The sequence below is a fragment of the Musa acuminata genome, chromosome BXJ3-1, assembly GCF_036884655.1.
Source record: "Musa acuminata AAA Group cultivar baxijiao chromosome BXJ3-1, Cavendish_Baxijiao_AAA, whole genome shotgun sequence".
NCBI lineage: Eukaryota > Viridiplantae > Streptophyta > Magnoliopsida > Zingiberales > Musaceae > Musa > Musa acuminata.
The window spans coordinates 2,680,760-2,696,257 of NC_088349.1; the positions used below are offsets into that span (position 1 = coordinate 2,680,760).

General features: G+C 42.1%; 3 protein-coding genes and 1 pseudogene across 4 annotated transcripts; 1 reads left to right on the forward strand and 3 right to left on the reverse strand.

Moving 5' to 3' along the window:
- Window positions 1–1,389: 1,389 nt before the first annotated feature.
- On the reverse strand, window positions 1,390–5,384 carry LOC135629546 (trihelix transcription factor ENAP1-like). 2 transcript variants are annotated; one of them, XM_065137066.1, is made up of 2 exons: window positions 4,131–5,384; window positions 1,390–1,677 (listed from the first exon to the last, which is right to left on the reverse strand). In XM_065137066.1, exons 1-2 carry the CDS (start codon window positions 4,987–4,989, stop codon window positions 1,583–1,585), a joined length of 954 nt encoding a protein of 317 aa, XP_064993138.1. In that variant the 5' UTR covers window positions 4,990–5,384; the 3' UTR covers window positions 1,390–1,582. The 2 variants fall into 2 exon arrangements, with proteins under 2 accessions (XP_064993138.1, XP_064993139.1); XM_065137067.1 differs by having other exon boundaries at window positions 1,390–1,681; window positions 4,131–5,379.
- Window positions 5,385–5,909: 525 nt separating this feature from the next.
- LOC135629547 (multiprotein-bridging factor 1b-like) lies at window positions 5,910–8,078 on the forward strand. The gene is made up of 4 exons (XM_065137068.1): window positions 5,910–6,178; window positions 6,295–6,378; window positions 7,611–7,693; window positions 7,772–8,078. Exons 1-4 carry the CDS (start codon window positions 6,037–6,039, stop codon window positions 7,889–7,891), a joined length of 429 nt encoding a protein of 142 aa, XP_064993140.1. The 5' UTR covers window positions 5,910–6,036; the 3' UTR covers window positions 7,892–8,078.
- A 1,660-nt stretch (window positions 8,079–9,738) lies between these two features.
- On the reverse strand, window positions 9,739–10,556 carry LOC103988469 (protein DOG1-like 2). Its single transcript, XM_009406997.3, has one exon. The coding sequence runs from the start codon at window positions 10,554–10,556 to the stop codon at window positions 9,876–9,878; it is 681 nt and encodes a 226-aa protein (XP_009405272.2). The 3' UTR covers window positions 9,739–9,875.
- A 1,452-nt stretch (window positions 10,557–12,008) lies between these two features.
- LOC108951159 (CBL-interacting serine/threonine-protein kinase 12-like) lies at window positions 12,009–15,322 on the reverse strand (annotated as a pseudogene).
- Between the last annotated feature and the right edge of the window lie 176 nt (window positions 15,323–15,498).

Sequence of the window (15,498 nt, forward strand, 5' to 3'; positions counted from 1 at the left end):
TTACATAGCTCCTGAGTGTTATGCTAGTTAACACTTTGCACTACTCTACGAAGCTAAAAAACCCTTAAAATGATTATCTGAATGATTTATTTCTAGGTAATTGTTTCTTTACACGATAACTACATACAACCTATATTTACAAGTCTAAAATAATAACAAAAACTAACCAAAATATGATTGTCAAACCTATTACAAACTCTCTATATGTTATACATGAATAAAACCAAAAGATATGGACATTAAATCGAATCTCATGTGTACAATCTTAGATCCCAATCCCATTAGAACTTTAAAGTTGATGTATTTCTGATGGAGTAAACTCAACCTATAATAGAAATAAATAAGAAAAATCGAGCAAATTACGATGAATGCTTAAACAATCCAAACTAGTGGACCCAGCAACCTGGCGCGATCCAATACCTCTCCATCCAGATTGGTCCGTGAGATGAACTTAGGCACCCAACAACGAATGCAATACGGGTGTGGTCATGCGATCATCTCAACATATCGGATTGCATCGAAACTCCATAATTTAAACGTACTTAGGCGAGAGTGGTCCTGATCCTGTACAAGTCAAGCTATGACTATCTCTAGAAAGATATATGAATGCTTAAACAATCCAAACTAGTGGACGTCGACGATCATTTATCTCATTGCATTGCATCATGATAAATTATATTCGAGAAAGAGCTCCTTATGACACATATCACAATCGTCATTGCATTGCATCATGAGAAAGAACTACCTATGAAACAACACATCACAATATAAGATCACCACTGGGGTAAATGACACGATGTGCTCGGCACAAGATCAATATCACCCCATATTAGATGACACAATCTCTATACCATTTCTTTCTCAATAAAAATCAATACACATCAATGTATCGAGTGATTTCAAGCCCTGACGGACGACTAATACAACATGAACTAATAGGATGCAGACGATACAAACCCAAGGCCTGACGACTAAGACAATACAAACATTAAATTGTGTACTTTGGATTTATCAAGCAAATGGATTTGTTATCCCATTATATTAGATTGACAAAATACACAACGTATGATACTACTAGAGACGCAAATCTAATTCAAAAAAGGCATTTAGTTTATATTAATTTTCACGTCTTAAACTCTTATCAGGAAACATGACGCAACCTGCATTAGTTCAATTTGAATTAACGCTATTGTTAAAAATTAAGAAAAAAAAGTAATTGGGATGACAAGATCTGGCTTGATAGCGGCTCAAGCTTCAGTCATTGAGCCAAAAGGAAGCCCCACAGAGGCCTACAAACTATATATGTGGTGACACATTAACATAATTCATAGTAGTTCAAAATATAACACAGATGAGAAAACGATACTATGAACAGGCAAAACCAAGTAATAAAAGACAAGGCAAAACTTTCCTTCGAATTAAAATGCATTTGATGCAAACTTGTGCTAAAGTATCGCAGTAGTGACTGCATAGACAAGCTAAGAAGTTACCTTTATAGACAGCAGTGACTGCTGCAGAGCACACACAGTTCATCATCTTTTAATTCCTGATCAATAATAAAAAAATACTAATTAACAAACTACTAAGATGTCAGCTTACATAGCATATACTTCGCTGTTAAATGGCCCTCCAATTGCATCATCGATATGAAGTTGAACCAGAGCATGCTACATATAACTGTCTGAAAAAAGAGAAAATTGTAAGCACACATCCAATTGGAGGTAATACTGAACAATGACCGATGCAACCTAACCACTGAAAAATATAGAATGGAATTGTTTGGATGTCTTCTTAAACATCATAATTAGTTATAAATTACATTAAACAGCTTCATGTTCAGAAGCAACTAATCACCAATAAAGACAACGTGAGAAACTGCAATTTCTGTTGTTACATCTAATAGAGAATAACCTACTCAAATGCTATATAATGAAAGTTGATAAGAGATTCCGACCATGAATTGTATGACCCATCAGCTAGGCCAATGCAGCACAGGCTGCGTCAATCTATTTACTTATTGTTTTGATCCATATCAATATATTACTTAAGGTGAATTCTTACCACTTCTGCTGATTTAGGAAATTATTATAATAGGTGCATCAGGGAGATGGAAGGTACAACCATTTCATACAAATCGCTTCAACATGGACCTATTTGTCATTCTGCAGCTTTGCGATTATAAAGCTTTATGAAACTACAAAATTTGATTAGTTATTACTCAGCATGACTGTTGTTTCCGAAGAGCATCATGAAAGGCTATTATATCATGCAAACAAATAATTAATATTTTAAAGGATAAAAGGAAAATCACCATATAACATTCAAGTTCCAGTACATGATTTGTTTAGACATTAAAACACACTAATGAACCTGACACAAGTTATATCCTCAAGTGCTACGTAGACAAAAGTCAACTGTAGTACGAATGTGTACATTACAAACATAATGTACAAGAAAAAATTCAATAATTTATATTCTCAAGAATTTCTGACAGGTGATTGAGGAGATTCAGTACATAAGACTTAAGAGCAGATACCAACAAGAATACTGTTGTTAAAGTTTGAATGTAAATAAGCAAATATGGTGCTTCAGTCAAAAAGTGTGATTAGGGGGTCAGTATGGCAGATGGTCAAGTAAACAAAACAAATATGCTGACAATGGGAACAGAATTTCCGATGCAGAATAAAGGACATGTGTGATAAATAGAACTAAATTTAAAGTACAAACATGTACATATCAGAAAAGGAAGAAAAGAGGATCACACACAGACACAGGAAAAGACAAAAGTTCCCTTGAGTAGAATATTCAGTTTTTATATGAACCAGGCCAACTACAACACGTGAGGTACATGACCACAAGAAGACACAAATATGTACATGTGTGAAAATATTGTACGATGAAATCCCAGAATGTTCCTAAACCCCATAATCAACCATTTTGTTAATCCACTATCTGCATTCAATGACAAAGATACAATAATTCTGATCTTTGACTATAATCCAGCCAGATATCATTTGAAGAATGAAGCCAAATCATTTCATGAATATGAAAATATTAGCATTAATTAATTGAAACTTGGCAACCGGATCCTTGATGATGAAACTATTAAACGGTTTGATCAAATGGACAAGCAATTTAGCTGATGGTAAAACAACAGACAAATCAAGATCAAGTTTTAGTCACATTACAGTTAGAGACAATTGGAAGGGTCAACCATTCAGAAACAGATTTCATCAGTGATATAACCAAATATCCACTATCCGCAATGCAACAAGTCTAGAAGAGGCTTCAGTTGAAAGAGGAAGCTGAGAAAGCATATTCTCTACCTTGGTTGTACGGGCTTAAATAGGAGTTAAATACATTAAATTTTGACCATCAAAGTGTCAAAAACGATCTACATCATTTCAGATCTCAAAGCAAATAATTCCAGTGATCCAAATCTTATGTTAGAGTGCATCCAAATTCCAAAAAAATAATCAACTTTTGTGTCTGAACAAGCAGATGTGAAACATGGGTGAATGGGTGAGAACTTGTAAATTGTGGAATTTGAGTCCTAGAATTTGGAGGGAACGATTTAAAGATTAGGACTTAAAACCTGGAATTTTAAGGGTGTTTGGCCCAAATTCCTACAAAATTTCCATGCTAAATACACTACGGAAAATAAATGAGGAAAGGATTTGAAAAGTTGAATAGGATAAGCTATTGAAATTCTTACGTGGCCAAAAATACAGAGCTTCATAATAAATCGCTATGTATTCCCCATACCAAATGAGACATTAGTATATGTTCTTTGCTTATGATATTGTTCAAATTGAGAATCATTACTTTTTAAACTTGATAAGTAGCTTAAACTACTGAAAACATGCAAACCTTATGGATATTGTATTTAAGTCCATAATCTACAGTTATCTTCTAAATTCCCTGACAAAAAACTAAAGAAAAACAACACATCTTGGGAGTTGTTGTCATATGACTGATTGGTTCACATGCCGAAACAAAATGATTAGAACCTCTCATAAACAAAGCCACAAGTATTAGCAAAACATATGCAACCAAAAAGAAAAGAAACTGAACTTTTACCAACATATAGAGAACAACAGGATTAAAGAGAAGGAATTCAGATCTCTCACCAGTGTCTGACCGCTTGACACGCTTGATCTTCGCAAGCTGCAGTTGTGAATCCACGAAGATCTGCATTTTCTGGAACTCCAGCGCCTTAGCAAACTCCATCCGCTGCTTTTCCAGCTCCATCATCTGCTTCTGCTTTGACTCCTCCACCCTCTCGTAAATCTCTGCAAACCTCGTGATCGCCTTAGCCAGTTCCCGAATCCCGTTGCCCTCTCCTTCCCTCCCTCTCTTCAGCCCTCTTCCGAGCTTTGAAGATGACCTTGAGAGCGAATCGGAGCCCTCCACCTCCTCCTCCTCATCATCCTCGTCGTCCTCTGCGGCCGCTGCGGCAGCTGCGGCCGCGCGTCTAAAGAACGGGTTGTCCACAGGGAACTCGCTGGCGACCTGCCGTTTCTCCCTCGGTTCCGCCGAGCGCACAGCGGCGGCGGCAGGCAAGGGCGTGCCCCTGCGGTGGAAAGGGAGCGGCAAGGCGAGAGGCGGCGAGGCGGGGGCTTTCTTTACGGCAGGGGCCGAGGCGGATCCGATGAGGGCATCGAGGCGGGAGAAGAAGGGCCACTGGCTCTCCGCACCGCCGGAGGTGATCCGAGCCTTCTCGACCTTGTACTTCTTCTTGAGGGTGTCGATCCGGTTCTTGCACTGGACGTCGGTGCGGGGCGGGCGGCGGCCGGCACCCCGGCGGGAGTTGACGGAATCGGCTACCTCCTGCCAGTCCTTCTGCCGGAGGTTCCCGCGGTTCAGCTCGATGTAGCGGTCGCCCCAGGCGTCCACCAGGGCCGACGTCTCCCCCTCGCTCCAGCAGTCCTCGCGGTACGGCATCGCCGGATTCGGCGGCCTCGACGGCGCCACCTCTCTCCCCTCCATCTCCCGATCCAATTCCAAATTCCCTTCTCCTATCCCTCTCTCTCTCTCTCTCTCTCCCTCACTCCGTCTGCGTCTTATTTAATCGCCGTCGTTAGGGTTAGGGTTAGGGTCAGGGTCGGACGGACGGACGGACGGACGGACCGAGAGAAAGGGACGGGCCGGGTGTGGGGTAGGTGGAAAAGAGCGGCGACAGGCGCCGGCTGATAAGGGGGGCCGGGGCACGTGAGGGTCACGTGAATGTGCGCCGGGGATCGACGCGTGCGCCGACGTTGGGGGGACCCACCGGAACGGAGCATCGCCGCCGTTGGTTTCAGGGTCGCAGGGATCAGACCGCCGGGGGAGGGAGAGAGAGAGAGAGAGAACGAGTTCGAAGGCGCGTAAAATTTGTGGATAACAGTAATGTTTTCCTCCGTCACAACGTGAGCGGTGGCGCCGAGTCGGATAACGAAAAGGAAAGGGTCTCCGGAACGCAGTTCCTATATTATCCCTACAGGATCAGACCAAACTAATCCGGTCGTGGTGGAGGTGTAAAGGGTAAAATGGGCATTTTCCCTTTGTGCTTTCGAACTCCGCGAAAAAGTGGACCGCAATTCGCTGCTGAAAGCGTCGTCCAACGGGATTCCTACGTGGCGATAAAATTCAGCCCCCACTGTGGGACCCAAATATGACCGCATTCAGAACGCAGGGAATGGCGCAATGTTAACAGTCATTAACATTAATCTAATCTGAGGTAATTCAATTTATATAGATTAAATTCCCAAAATTTTAAGTCTTATAGAAATATTTTGCTTATATATATTCAGAATAAATATAAAAATATCTGATTTGAAAGGGACATTTTATGCAGATGGTGCCTTTACTTTGGAACCTCTTGTACGAGATCCGGATATAATGGATCCATGTCTCCCGCGATCATAAATGCTACCTTCGGTTGGTGTCTCCTTCCGTCGCTCTCTTTTTCCCTCTCCGCATTTTAGCCCGGGTCGAGGGTGAAGCATCGATTGGAAACAACCTTATCCGCGAATAGCTACAGGGGAGGCGATCTCGATGGCCGGGAACGGTCCGATCTCGCAGGACTGGGAGCCCGTCGTGCTCCGCAAGAAGGCGCCCACCGCCGCCGCCAAGAAGGACGAGAAGGCCGTCAACGCCGCCCGCCGCAGCGGCGCCGATATCGAGACCACCAGAAAGTGTAGGACGTGGGATTTTCTCCCTTGGATTCTGATGTTATTGTCGTCTGGGAATATTTTTTTGACCTTATTGATCGGAGTTCGTTCATTCATGGGGTTGTTTGTGTGTCTTTTGCAGCCAATGCTGGCACGAACAAAGCTGCCTCTAGCAGCACTTCTTTGAACACAAGGAAGCTGGACGAGGAAACCGAGAATCTTTCCCGTGAGTGGTCGATGTTTTTGTTTTCTGATGATGATTTCTTCGATATTCTTTCTGCGTTTATGTTTAATTTGTTTATAGTTCAATACTTCTCGTGTCATTATTATGTTACTAATTGGTGCCAGAATATAAAGAATCTATTAAGAAGATAAAATTCACATCTCTAAACTTGATTTAGATTGTCGTCAACTGTGGCTGCGCCACATATGACTCTGCGGGAAAAACCCTCAATTCACACAAAAGAGGCGGTTGAGGAAATTTCACCCACACCCTCATCAACTTCTCTAGGTATCTTGACCTGAAATGGTTAGGTTAAATCAGTCCCGATGTGGACCATCTGTTCACAATGATTTGTTGTTTCATGAGACCTTTGGGTTGAGTTTGGTTCGGCCATATGTTTCCTTGATGCTATCACTCGAAGACCCCCATTTTTTCCTGAAGATAATGTAAAACATGGTTTAGTCCATTTTGGCACTGTCGGATTTGACTCACCAGTTGTATGGGTGTGATCCAAGTCGATAAATCTTGACTCACTAGAGGGTTGTTTGGGGTTGAGCATATATCTGTTCTCATTTCATATTTATGCCAAATATACTCTCACCCCCAACAGTGATGTATTAAATATTAGTGCAAAATTTCAACTATGTAATTGTTTATAAAAAATGGAACCCTGCATGCTAATCAAAATTCTTGTCTCTCCATGATCGACTGAAACAATGTTTCAAGTGTTCAAAAGAAACATATAGAAGCGCTCATTAGATGAGGTAAATTGAGTTATGATTTGAGATGCAAGGACAGATAGAGGAGGGCCTCAGAAAGCTATGTTAGAGGCCATAGGATATGATTTGGTCCCTCTTAGTTTGACTGGTGATATTGCTGTTACCAGCGATAAATGTTGGCAAGAGGTCCATTTACACGTTAAGGCTTGTTATTGTCATTGGAATGGATGTTCTTATTGGACAACCAATGTTCAAATTATGTCATTTTATCACTGACTATCAACAGATAGATAGTTCTTATTTTCTGTTCAGTTCTCCATTATGTGCTTTTTCCCAGCTGCCTCATTGAAAGTAGTCCTAGCGAATTAGGTTTGACAGAATATCTCTACTTAATTGCAATTTATCTGCTCAAGTTAATGATATTATTCAGTTAATTATGCACATTCATTATCACGATGGTTCTATATGCTTCTTTTCTTGTTATGACATGATCCTCATCTCTGCATCTCTATCAAGATGAGCGAGTGTCAACTGAACTGAAGAAGAATATCATGCAAGCTCGTCTGGACAAGAAGTTTACACAGGCCCAACTTGCACAGGTAATCTCTCTTACGTTTGGCTCTTTGTTTGAATTGTTATGTCCATATCAGTGCTAAGTGACCCATAATGTCTCACAGCTGATTAATGAGAAGCCCCAGGTGATTCAAGAATATGAGTCAGGAAAGGCCATTCCGAATCAACAGATAGTTACCAAACTTGAAAGGGTGCTCGGGGTGAAGCTTCGAGGTAAAAAGTAGAGAACATCGTGAGTGCATGATATGGATATTTCATATGTGTAGTTGTGGTCAGCATGTGCATGTGAAATCTGCTGCCAAGGCATTTTTAGCTCTTTTTGTGTGTTTAATTTGAAATCCTATGGATAACTATAAGACTAATTGCTATGGCCGAAATCCTAAGAAAATAACATAAAACTAAGCTACTTCAGATTTTTGGATGTGCATATGGGATTCCAAAACCGTAAAGTTCATAGTTAAAAGCCTTGTAACCTTGTTGGTCTGTATGATATTTTGAAGTACCTCCATTTGTTCAGGTTGTGTTGGTATCAATTTTTGTTTGCTCTTCATTTATAGAAATCCAAAGCTTGAGAATTGGTGTATGTTGTTTATAGGTATTTGCAAAAACTTCAAATTCTTCTGCAATTTATAAAATTTCAAGAAGCTTTTACTTCTATAATTTTTTGCTAAACATTTCTATTTCCATGATATTTTTTGCGAAAAAGTAGGTTTATCTGATTCTCTAATGAGTGCCTGATTGTTTTATAGGAAAATATTGGATTCTTGTTTAATGATGATAAATATAACAAATCTACAAGTAAATTCATTATGAAGATGTTTCCTTTTTTTTCTTTACAAAACATTTTTATTTTTATTTTTCTTCTTTTGAAGCTGACACTTTATCCATGCATGCACTCAACAAACTTTCCAAATTATTCTCAGTATTAACTAGTTTAATTAGCAATGATTTTGCTCTTGGTAAGAAGGTCTTGGATAAGAAAAGAATATGTTTCGACTTTGTTCGCGACATACCGGCCAGTATTGGAACAAAAGATTACCATTTCAACGCTCCAAGAATGGGGTACATTGTCTGATGGCCATATTTGCCACAAAATTAGGTATGTTATAGGGAAAAGTAGGAAGGTTAAACAGAAGAAGCTACCAAAGACCATTCCTTTGCATGAGAGGATCATGCCATACTACTAGACATGTTCCAAGGAAAAGTAGGAAGGCATGTTCTGTTGCCCATTGCTTGCTTGGCTACTTGATATGGTGTTTGAAATAGAAAACACTTGCCTCAGTTTGATACTTTAAAAGTGGTAAAGGTTTACTCCACTAATAGTTAATTAAAAAAAATTTCTTTAATTTTAATTCTCGAAGCTTTGTTCTTCTCAATCCAACTTCTTTCTCTCTTATTGAGTTTTTTTTTTTTTTGAGAGAGAGAGATTGAAGAATTCGATGCAATTATTTAATATTCCCCTTTTTCAGGGCTTTAAATTCATCTTGGGATTATCTAAATGTAAAATTTATGTTGCCATGCTGTATAAGTGATTACATATACATATATAACATTGTAAGGTTTAGGAATAGCATATGTATTCTTATGAATTTTATTACTCATGTGTCCCATCATGTGTTCGAAAGCATAAACCACTAAAAATCTATGTGAAAATTCAAAACCTTAAAATATCTTTCACTCCATTGGAATGTCTTTTTATTTTCTCCTCCAATGACAACTGTATAGAAAAAAGAACTACATAGAGATATACTGTATCTTTTGTCTCACTCATCTTGTTGTAGGGGTGATACAACCTACAACAAAGTCCTTTTTCCACTAAATAAGTGGATGATTCTGTTGTTCAAGCTTTGTTTGATCAATTCAAATTTGTAGATATAATATCTTTTAAAAAGAAAAAAACGTAGAAAGGCATTTTGGCCATTGTTTTTATTTTTTAAAAAATTTATCGGGTTCAGATAGTATATTTATCATCACCAATTTTAATGTGTATGTATATAAACAATAGTTAGTGGATATCAGTGTTTTTTTATTTTATTTTGAGGAATATTTTATATATAATTTAGAGGGACAAATATTCGGAACAGTTACACACGATTTTTTCCAAAGAAAAACACCATTAAGCGTCGGTCCCACCATGTCATTAGCTCGGTAAAACTAAGGGTGACCAAAGAGATGGTCTATTTTCTTCTTCTTATTACTACTATTATCTCAACTCGCTCGACCCTGTGGCCCGACTCGGCTGCCATCCTGCGAGAGGCCGAACTCCCGCAACCCGATCTCAAGGTCTGCCGCCGCCACCAAGAGGTCCACCGCCTGCACCGGCTCCAGTATGTCCACCACCTCCCGCAGCGTCCGCAGCCGCAGCTCGTCCGCCCTCTCCATCACCCGCCTCAGCTCGCCCACCTTCCCCTCCAACTCCGCGTCCGAGCGCGGGAACGGCTCCGCCAGACCCTCCTGCACCGCCGCCATCTCCGCACTGATCTCCAGTTCCCCCCGTATTGTCCGCCGCTGGAGCTCGTCGATCCGGCCCAGCTGCGCCGAGCTAAGGTCGCCCAGGTCGCCCGAGTGCACGCCCAGGAGGAGGTCCGGCAGCTGCGACTCGAACCGGAGGCTCGACTCGGAGTAGAGGAGGTGGATGAGTGCGTTGGGGCGCCACCCAGCGACCCAGTGGGCGGCACGCTCCAGCGCGGTGGCCCATGGCGCGGCGTATGCGCGGACCGGGTCGGACCGTGCGGCGGTGGCCCGGGCGTGGAAGAAGCACTCGTACAGCGCGATGGCCCGGTCGACGAGGGCGCGGTCCGCGTCCCCGCGGGCGCAGCGGAGATCGCGCCGCAGGCGGCTGAGCTCGCGCGGCCACACCGCCACGAAGATGAACTCGTCCGAGTCCATGGTCGGCGAGTCGTGAGGGATCGAGCAAGGCCCTACTTATAGCGGCCCCAAAAGCTCCACAAACAAAAACGATCCTTCTTGCCCTACATTTTATCTATCTAGCCAAAACCACACCTGCCTCGTGAGTCGTGGAATCCCATGTGGGCCATGCCTCTGTCTCAAGTCATGATTCAGGTGCTCTACTGAGTGAGGACGAACGAGTAGACAAACTGTTGCTGGCTATAAACACACTTCCTCCGAACTACCCGTTTTCCCGAATTGCTGCTGGAGTCGATGTGGCCTCAAAAGCGGGTCCCGTAGGGGCCCACGGCACTGGATAATGTCACAAGCCAGGTACGAACGAGAGTAACAGGACAAAAGGGTAAGGAAAGTATTGGTGGCGGGGGTGCGGATGCCATGCGTCAACGTGAGAGTTGACATGGCGAAAACAGATGGCTGGGAAGGGAAGCAACAGCTGTGAGCCGAGACTCAAGTCGACGACGATCATTACAGCTGTTATCGCCTTGGTATCGTTACTTGGGAATCAACATGATCTGGTTTGATCTGGAAGGCACGAGTTTATCAAAAGAATCCACGTGCCACGTTGATCTTCCTTCCAAATTCGTGCCTTCTGGATCAAATCAGATATAGAAGAGTTGGGAAAGTTCCTTTCCATGCACCGTTTGTTTAGAAGGAAGAGTTAGGGAACTCGAGCCAGTGGACGGAAGGCGAGGAGTGGACTTTATTAGCCTTTTTCTGGGGTTGAGATAGAGAGAGGTCGATGGATTGTTTTTCTTTTTTAACCTATCTTCTAGATAATTCTCGAAAGATCCAAGAACAGGAGTGAGAAATGACCTATACCTATAAGATTGGTGTTCAACTAACATATCGTAATCAATTCAAAAATAATAAGATTAGAAATCTTGGAAGGATCCCACTCAGTAAATTTCCAATGTCTCCTTGTTTGTTTTACGGGTCTACTAGCTTGTTGCACTCATCTTAGCAACCATCTCGGATCGTTCAAGCTCAACTATGATCTTTAGACGACCTCTTCAAGATCCATGAGAAAGGACAATCAAATCAATTATGATCTTCCGCCTCAAACAAACTTACAAAATCTAACATTAATATGAAATTTTATCATTTTTGTTTAAGAAAATGAGTCATACTCCATTATGTATTCCATGTTTGAAATCTCATCCTTTTATTCCCAAATCCAAAATTTAGATATTAGGATATTATTTATTTATATATTTATTTATAAAAGATTATATGATGAATGTAAATTTCAAACTCAGAACCTTACGATAAACTATCGAGATCTTTACTAACTAAGCTAGTTGACATCTTTGAAAAATATATCAATTGATGTTTCCAGGCCAAAGTTTAAGATGTATATAAAGACTTAGTTAAAATAAATAAATAAATAAGAAGTATTATTTATAAAAATGTTCATATTCTATACAAGCATAAGTCACTCCTAATTCCATGCTGTAAGGCTGTGCACATATGCACAAAAGCTAACTACTCAGAATAAGACCACAAAGACGGAGCAACACAATCTGGGTCGATCCGAAGAGAGTATGATGAAGCCTTACTAGGTCTTGTCAATACACAATTAATATGATTGCAATGATTTTGATCGCTGAAGAAATCACAGCATGAAATGAACAACTCTCAAAAGCTTGACACCTCTTCTTGATGGAGAGAGAGACTAGAGAGAGTAATTGTGGCACATCATCGGCTTTTGGCTTAATAGAGTCGCAAATAGCGGTATTATCCACCAGGGAGAATGACTGGCAGAACACTGAGAAAAGCCCTCTTCATCTCTAAATGTCTCACTGGTCGAATGCCGACACAGCTTCTGGGATGCATGCACGGTATGAACAGATAAACCTGAAAACATGATGGAAGATCATTCACTGAGATAGAACAAAGAAGTAATTGAGGAAATGCTCTTGAAGCACAACAATTAGCATTTCAAATTAACTTTTAATATCTTTGTTCAGGTCAAAAAACTCCAATGAGATATTTGTTGCCCACTGTCATTCTATCAAGATCAGTGAAAGGCATGAAGTCTAAAACGATGATAGGAATGCTGGTATGATAAAGACATGAATCTAATAAATACTTGGAATGTCTAAGGATGTCAAACAATTTGTGCATCTACTAAGAGATCATGAGATAGTCTGAAAGCAAAAAGTAGAGCACGAATAACTATAATTCAAGTTACGAAAAAATATCCAAAATCCTGACATCAATAAATATAACCTCTTTTTCGAGAAATTTAAAGATCCAATATATGATGTGTTTACTAAAAGGGCATTTGGCCAGTCATAGAACTTCGACCAATGCAGGGTTTGTAGAGGTGCAATATACACCGTATTTTCCCTGCAAACAGAGGTTATATTCACGATGCTAATGCTTGACGCTAAATCGTAAAGCAGCAATTCAAAATCCTGTAGGAATGCTGTGTGGTAAAGTTATGCATCTAACAAATAACTAGAATGTCAAGGATGTCAAACAATCTGTGCACCTACTAAGAGATTACGAGATAGTCTAAAGGCAAAAACTAGAGCACTGATAACTAATAGAAGTTATGAGAAAAATTATTCAAAATCCTGACATCCATAAATATAGTCTCTTTTTCAAGCAATCTAAAGATCCAGTATATGATGTGTTTAATAAAAGGGCTTTCGGGCGGTCGTAGAACTTCTACCAATGCAGGGTCTGTAGAGGTGCAATATACACAGTAATTTCTCCGCAAACAGAAAGGTTTATGTTCACAATTCTAATGCTCGAAGCTAGATCATAAATCAGCAATTCACCATGGTGCCAAAGTTCATCGTCGAGGAATGCGAGTACTATTTGACACGATAGATTTCATAGAAAAATTCATGCGGAACTTTTGGAGACATATTATTCCTAATGGTGATTTACAGGGACAAACGACTGCCTAACATAATGAAAAGACACCACCCGACAACATTCAATCAACAAAATATTCAAGTTGAAATCAATGGAAATGTATTCTAATCCAAAAGGAAGGATACCTCAACAGCCAGAAATCTACAAATAGATAATGCAAATGGTCACTTGGTTAACTCATGCATTCTTAAATCTATCAAAAATCTACAAACTTTAGAGAACTTTCATTTAGAAGTTGATTTGGGGAGATTCACTAGCAAAAGAAAAAATCAACTGGAGGTAAAGATTTGTAATTTTGTTGTATGTAATTTGATATAGAAATTGCTCATCAACACTTATTAACACTTGACAACAAGGAAGAAATCATCTAAATGACAGTAAATGATAGGATAAATCATGGGATAAAAAGAGGAATTTGCTTTCCAATCTTACCAATTGTTGCTGGAAGAAGTTTTGCCGACAGGGGGTGACTCAAATACGAGGTGGAGCAACCTGGGCTTCAGCTCCTTGTTGCAGAATTCCATATACACCTCTCCATCCCCTGCTTTCTTAGTGACCTCTATGACTACGATCGATGAAATAAGCTCGAACACCTCTACTGCAATTGTCAATGGCCCATGTTCCCCCTCTCTCGTACCTGCTAAGCCCGCCCGGCAGCCATTTCTCCTCACCGTAAACCTCATCAAGTTGGCGATCTCCTCCGATTTGGAAATGATCTTCGAAACTGGCTCCTTGGAGAGGAACCTGTCTTCTCCCGTCTCCTCAAACAGGCCAGAGAGGTCAAACCCTTGGGGGGGGGGGGGTGTAGAAATGATGTCGAAACGCATTAAGACTCGGCGGCCGTGGCAGCCCTTGCCGCCGCTGCCGATCATGAGACGACGTTTCGGGGCAGGAGACAACCGAGGTATCGGATTCTGACCCTGAGTCGTCCGCCTCAACTGGCTCTTGTTGGCTACTGCTGGCGTCATCGAGACTATGCAATCGGTCGTCTTCGATGTAGAATCGGACACGGCGAAAGCCTTTCTTGAACCAGGGGTGTTCCATGAGCTCCGGAATGGTGATCCGTGTTTGGGGATTCGTGTCGAGCAGACGGTCGAGGAGGCGGAATAGGTCGGTCGAGAACCACCGGAGGCACCTGAATTCGCCCTTGTGGATCTTTCTGTACATGGCCATGATGTTGTGGTCTTAGAAGGGGAGGTATCCCGCCATCAGCACGAAGAGGATGATGCCGCAGAACCAAATGTCGACCTTGGCGCCGTCGTAGCCCCGGCGGGAGAGCACCTCGGGCGCGACGTAGGCCGGGGTGCCGCAGAGGGTAAAGAAGAGCCCGTCGTCGCGCATCTGGTCGGACACGGCGGAGAGGCCGAAGTCGGAGACCTTAAGGTCGCCGTTGTCGTCCACGAGGAGGTTCTCGGGCTTGAGGTCGCGGTGGAAGACGCCGGGGGCGTGGCAGAAGGCGACGGCGGAGACGAGCTGTTGGAAGTATCGGCGGGCGGCGTCCTCGAGCATGCGGCCTTTGGCGACGCGAGAGAAGAGCTCACCGCTGCGCAGGTACTCCATGACGAAGTAGATCCTTATCCGGGTGGCCATGACCTCGTGGAGCTGAACGATGTAGGGGTGGCGGACGCGGCGGAGGATGGCGATCTCGCGCTTGATGTGGGCGAAGAGTCCGTCCCGGAGGATCTTCTCCTTGTCGAGGGCCTTGATGGCGACCAGCTCGCCAGTGCGGGCGTTGCGGGCGACGTAGTCCTTGGAGAAGCTACCGGCACCAAGGAGCTAAGCTTTGTGGGAGACGACGGCACTGTAAGAGGCCGGCAGGTGGCTACTATGGATGAGTGCCGAGCAACGTCGTTATGCATCGCCCCACTTTATATCTCCATCGCACTGCAATTGCCAAACGACGTCGTTTTGTATTTATGTCGACATCGATCCTTTCGCTTTCTATAATTAAGTCATTATCAACATAACGAGTGATCCTTTTATCAATACGTCGATACCAATGCAGTGAGCGGTTCTTTCACTGTCCAACAAATAC

Excerpts from the sequence above, each read along its gene's own strand:
- LOC135629546 (XM_065137066.1), bottom strand. The coding sequence starts at position 4,989 with ATGGAGGGGAGAGAGGTGGCGCCGTCGAGGCCGCCGAATCCGGCGATG. Across the intron at positions 1,678-4,130 it reads TGTCAAGCGGTCAGACACTG|TTATATGTAGCATGCTCTGG; the intron begins GTGAGAGATCTG and ends TTTTTCAGACAG.
- LOC103988469 (XM_009406997.3), bottom strand. The coding sequence starts at position 10,556 with ATGGACTCGGACGAGTTCATCTTCGTGGCGGTGTGGCCGCGCGAGCTC.
- LOC135629547 (XM_065137068.1), top strand. The coding sequence starts at position 6,037 with ATGGCCGGGAACGGTCCGATCTCGCAGGACTGGGAGCCCGTCGTGCTC. Across the intron at positions 6,179-6,294 it reads TATCGAGACCACCAGAAAGT|CCAATGCTGGCACGAACAAA; the intron begins GTAGGACGTGGG and ends TGTCTTTTGCAG. Across the intron at positions 7,694-7,771 it reads CACAGGCCCAACTTGCACAG|CTGATTAATGAGAAGCCCCA; the intron begins GTAATCTCTCTT and ends AATGTCTCACAG.